Source organism: Acomys minous, assembly GCF_964271855.1.
Source record: "Acomys minous genome assembly, chromosome: 19".
NCBI classification, from domain to species: Eukaryota; Metazoa; Chordata; class Mammalia; order Rodentia; family Muridae; genus Acomys; species Acomys minous.
This window is the reverse complement of record NC_140499.1, coordinates 64930061-64935464: the sequence shown is the minus strand read 5'-3', so window position 1 is coordinate 64935464 and position 5404 is coordinate 64930061. Positions and strand designations below refer to the sequence as shown.

At 54.9% G+C, this 5404-nt stretch overlaps 1 protein-coding gene across 2 annotated transcripts; it reads right to left on the bottom strand.

Moving 5' to 3' along the window:
• Positions 1–1373: 1373 nt before the first annotated feature.
• On the bottom strand, positions 1374–5157 carry C2CD4D (C2 calcium dependent domain containing 4D). Of its 2 annotated transcripts, none has more exons than XM_084768575.1 (2): positions 3845–5157; positions 1374–2553 (listed from the first exon to the last, which is right to left on the bottom strand). In XM_084768575.1, the coding sequence occupies exon 2, from the start codon at positions 2475–2477 to the stop codon at positions 1482–1484; it is 996 nt and encodes a 331-aa protein (XP_084624701.1). In that variant the 5' UTR covers positions 2478–2553; positions 3845–5157; the 3' UTR covers positions 1374–1481. The 2 variants fall into 2 exon arrangements, with proteins under 2 accessions (XP_084624701.1, XP_084624702.1); XM_084768576.1 differs by lacking the exon at positions 3845–5157 and adding an exon at positions 3499–3704.
• Between the last annotated feature and the right edge of the window lie 247 nt (positions 5158–5404).

Below are 5404 nucleotides of genomic sequence, written 5' to 3'. Positions count from 1 at the left end.
TGGGGTGACTCAGGGTCTCTCGGAAGGATTTTGTTGGACTCCAGGGACCCATGATTGTTAGTTTTAATTGTCAGCTTGACAGAGCCTAGAATCTCCTGGGAAGAGAGAAGTCTTGGCCTGCGGGTATGTTGGTCGGGGGCTCTCTTGATTATAATTGATTACTGTAGAAGGCCTGCCCACTGTAGGTGGTGTCATTCCCTGGGTTTAGGTCCTGGACCACACAAGAGGAGGAAGTGAGCTAAGCATTAGAAGCATGCATACATTGCATTCGTTTCTCTCTCTGCTTTTAACTTTTTTTTTTTTTTTCAGGTAGCCCTGGCTGGCCTGGAATTAGTTTGTAGATCAGGCTGGCTTTTTTTTTTAGTTTTTCAAGACAGGGTTTCTCTGTGTTATCTTGGCAGTTCTAGGCTCGATTTGTAGACTAGGCTGGCCTGGAACTCACAGCGATTCACCTGCCTCTGCCTGGGATTAAAGGTGTGCGCCACCACGCCCGGTCAGGCTGGCTTTGAATTTTATAGAGAACTGCTTGCCCCTGCCTCCCAACTGTTGAGATTAAAGATTCGAACCACCACACTCTGATGATGGTGGTGGTGGTGGTGGTGGTGATGATGATGATTTTGTTTTTTGTTTTCCAGACAGAATAGCTTTGTGTAGCCTGGAACTTGCTCTGTAGACCAGGCTGGCCTCAAACTCACAGAGATCCACCTGCCTCCGTTTCTGGAGTGCTGGGATTAAAAGCGTGATTCCCCCATCACCCGGTATTTTTATTACTATTTTTTATTTATACGTATGTGTGTTTATTCGTGTATATTTATGCACATCTGGCCTTCAGAAGCCAGAAGAGGGCACTGGATCTCCCTTGTAACTGGAATCTCACAGGCAGTTGTGAGCTTCCTGACGTGGGTGCTGGGAGCTGAACTTAGGACCTTTGGGAGAAGCAGCAGTGCACTTGACCACTGAACCATCTCTCCAGCTCGCTCTTTCTGTTCCTGACTGTGGACGTGACTAGCTGCTTCAAGTCCTGGCTATGACTTCTCCATAAAGACGGACTATCATCTGGAATTGAAAGCCAAATAAACTCTTTCTCCATAAAAGTCGCTTTTTTTTCGGGGGTGGGGGGAGGGGTAGTTTATCACAGCAACGGACTTGAAACTAAGACAGGACCCTAGGGCCTATTCAGCCTAGCCTTCTTGACGCAACATCTCTTGGGGATGACCCCTAGGCTCTGCATATTTAACAAGCCCTTCTAGGGTTTCCGAATCTCTTGAACCCTGCCTGAGGTCTGCTCCTGCTCAGGCGAGCCTGGGCTGGGCGGGAAAAGAGTTGCTGTAAAGTCTAGAGTTTCTGGTGCCCACTGGAGAGCATGCGGCTAGAGACAGACTGTTTTTTATTAACAAAAATAAATACACGCTGGGCAGGTGGCGAGAATGAGACCCGCAGACCCAGAGAAATTTCCCCGAGGAAGCTGTGGTCCATACAGTCTACAGGCTAAGATGCGCGGGTGCCACGGAGGACCCTTGGCCTAGACCTCCAGCCAGGGGGGGCAGCAGGGCGACCAGGGGCGTCTCACACTCCCCCAGCAGCACGTCTCTGCGCAGCCCCGTGCCCCTGTCCAGCACCTTGGCCCTCAGACTGCGGGCGGCCAGGTCTGGAGGGCCCAGCCCTTCGAAGAAGAAGTCTTCGTTGAAGATGGGGTTGGAGCTGCCCTGGACCACCCGACTCCGCTGAGCTCGCGGCCTTACGCGCGGCTGCAGCCGTAACACCACGCAGCAGCCGCCCCCGCCGCTCCCGGGCCGGGTCCGCGGCCGAGGCAGGTCCTCGGCGCTCACCAGGCGCAGCCGCAGCCGCCCGGGCCCCGCCTGGTACTCGGTGGACAGGCGCAGGCGCCCCCCGCGGGGCCCCAGGCGCAGCACGCTGTCCTTGGTCGGCCGCAGCTGGCAGCAGAGGAAGTCCAGGTGGAAGAGCGGCGGCGCGCGGCGCGGCGCGCACGGGCTGGTGTCCGCCGAGTTGGCCTCGTCGGGGGACAGAAAGCAGGGCCTGGGCGAGCGCGGGGAGCCGCAGGGCGAGGAGTCCGGCGACGAGGCCGTGTCGCTGTCTGGCGCCCGGCAGAGGCGGAGGTCCGGGGCCGAGACGTGCAGCCGCGAGGGCGCGGGGGCCAGGCCAGCAGCCGGGCCGCGCGGCGCGTGGAACAGGGACTCGCGGCGGCGCGTGTGCGGGCTCTCCGGCAGGAAGGCCCAGCCCTCGCGGCCCGCCAGGTGCGGCAGGGAGCAGGCGACTGGGAGGTTCCGGCAGCCCAGGTTGCGGTCCACCCTGGCCTCGGAGCCGCTGGGGTCCCGGAGCCGAGGCGGGATGAAGAACTGCGGGATGCGATCGGGGGTGAGGACGTTAGGGTTGCAGGTCGAGGGCGAGCCCGGGGCCCGGCGCTTGGGGACCTCTGCGGTCCTCACCCTATAGCCGGCTTTCTCCAAGAGCCACATGCAGTGGGTGGGGGTGATGAAGCACTGAGGAGGTCCAAGTCCAGCCTCCCCGCTGGGAGCTCTGGACCGAGATGCGCTGAGAGAAGAGAAGAGGATGCGAAGGTCGGTGATGCTGCTGAGAGCGAACACCTGACCGTCCGCCTCCAGTGGCCTTGTCCCCACACTCATGGGACACAAGGCTGGTATTCCGAAGCGGGTAAAAGGAAGGGCAAAGTCTGGAAACTGGAGAAATGGAGTACAGGACCAGACAGTAAAAGATGGCTCAGAGGTTAAGAGCGCTCTCCGCTCTTCCAGAGGTCCTGAGTTCAATTCCCACAACCACGTGGTGGCTCACAACCATCTGTAATGTGATCTGATGCCCTCTTCTGGCCAGCAGGTGTACATGCAGGCAAGCACTGTCTCAACCAACCAACTATCTATCTTTTAAAAAAAGATTTTTAGATGGAGGGTCTGGAGACGGCTCAGTGGTTGAGAGCCCTTGCTGCTTTTGCAGAGGCTTTGGTTCCCAGACCCCGCATGGTGATTCAGTCAGCCGTAAGTCCAGTTCCAAAGGATCCAACATCCTCTTCTGACCTCTGCAGGCACCAGGCAGACACGCGGTGCACATAGATGCATGCATGCATACATACATACATACAGGCTAAATACTTCTTTTAAAAATTAAAGACGATTTTCAGAAGGAGGCCTTGCACAGCCAAGTTGCTAAGGATGTCCTACCCGCTTCAGGGTTAGAGAAAGTAAAACTATAACCCAAAGATTTGTAGTCACAACCACAGACCCAGATACTAATTCGGCTCAAATATACTCTCGTTCTGTAAGTCACCGCGGCCCTACGTAGGTTGGCTCTCTTGTCCTGCATTCAGGATCTGGTCTGGGGCCCACGAAGCTCCGTCCCTGCGCAGGCGCCTCTTGTGCCAGCTTCTTTGAATTGACCTATCCTTGGGCGCTAGCCCCACCTAACTCTCGGCTCCTCCCCCAAATCGCCTTTCGCCTTCTCAAGTTGCTTCTGAAAGAGACTCACCTGTGATAGCCAAGAACGCGGCTAATTGCTGACCCGTGGACGCGCCGGGCCAGGCCAGGCCAAGGAGATTCCTCTCTTTCCTCTCCCCTCCTCAGCTTTCTCTGCCCTGCCGCGAGGTTGTAAGGCGGAGCTGGGCAGTTGAGTGGTCCCTCCCACTGTCCACTCTTTTTCTTTTGGAAACCTCGGAGCACAAAGGCGCCATTGATTCTCCGCCACCCTCAGTGTGGGCCCCAGGAAGGCTTCTTTGCAGAGAACTCAACGCACCCCTGCATGGAGTCACCAATAGTCTGCCAGGGACTCTGAGCTCATGTCCGGCTCGGTCATGTGCCCAGAGTGTAGACCTTACCTGTGGGCAGCGGCTGGACACTGGCCTCTGGCCTCTGGCCCCAAGGCATGCAGAGCCCTCCAGGACCAGCGTCCTCTCTCTAGCTTGCTCCCCCAGCCCCGTCTTTCTGGGAGGAGTTGGCAGGGGCCTCCCGCTGCCTACGTCTGACTTATTTTCCTGGATAAACACAGGTCTGTCTCTCTGGCCTTCAATCAGGCTTTCTTAACTCCTTCCTCCAGTCAGAGCCAGATTTCCAGCAGCAGCTTGCTAGACATGAACACAGGCTGCCGAGGCTGAGAGGGCTGCAGAGAACAGCGACACTGCCCTCAGCGGACAGCGGCTAAGCCCTTGGCCTGTCCACACACAGCGCAGCTTCTGCAAAACTCTCCCTGCTGGGGATCCTGGCTTGGCCTCTGGTTCCGGGCTCTGGAGCCATCCCAGTGACTTCTCAGCATTGTGGCTCTCAGTGGCTAGTTCTCTGAATTATATCCACGCGCCCCCCCCCCCCCCCCCAGCTAGTTTCAGGGTTTCTGGATTTTAAGACACTGAGGACAGAGGGTTCCAACAATTAGGACCAAGTGACTTACGTCCTTTATCTTCAGTAGATTCTAGGAAGCACAGGTGGCCACTGGGCAGATGAGATTATCAGTTTTACAGGCACAACCACCCCAATTCTCTCAAAGGTAGAAGCACACTTTTTCCTTAGCATGGGCTATTTCTCTTTTTCACGCCTTCCCCTCACTAACAACTTTTTTTCTTAAGTAGAAGTGCCTCCTTTCCTATTTCACAGTACTTCACCATTTTTTCCTTTATGACATTGGTTATTTTTTCTGTTTATGTCTCTCCCTCCCCACCCCACCCCCTTTGTAGGTCAGACTGACTAGCCTGGAATTCCCTATGTAGCCCAGGCTTGCCCAGGTTAACCTGACTGGTCCAGACCCCTAAGTGTGGGGACTAGGTGGAAACCATTACGTGATTTTTTTTCTTTTTATGTCCGCCTCTTCTTCTTAGGATGTACATGCCATAAGGACAGTGCACAGCACAAGCCAGATGTTCAGCCAGGATTAAAAAACATATATTATTTTATGTGTATGGATGTTTAACCTGAGTGTATGTTTGTGCATGACGTGGGTGCCTGGTGTCCTCAGAAGCCAGTAGAGGGCATCAGCTCTTCTGGAGCTGGAGTTATAGACAGCTGGGAGTCACCACACACGATGCTGGAAATGGAACCTGGGCCCTCTGTAAAGGCAAGTGCTCTTAACGGATGAGTCCTCTCTCCAGCTCCTCAGTCTGGATTTTAAGGTGCAAATGAGTGTTATTAAACAGAAGTATGGTTAAAAGAGACTGTCCATGTATTGTTTGGGGAAAAAAAACTAAATTGTACCAGTTGCATTCCTGAGTACACAGAATGGGGAGCTAGGCGAGAGACAAAAACACGCCTGCAGCGAGCACAGCCCCAAGACAAACTGTGGAGGGCGGGGTCATGAAATAAGCCAGGAAAGCAGTGACTGTTTTGGCATCTGATGACACTGAAGGATCACATTTCTTTTGTTGCCCTCCTAACCTCTGACCTTGCATTCC

Excerpts from the sequence above, each read along its gene's own strand:
- C2CD4D (XM_084768575.1), bottom strand. The coding sequence starts at position 2,477 with ATGTGGCTCTTGGAGAAAGCCGGCTATAGGGTGAGGACCGCAGAGGTC.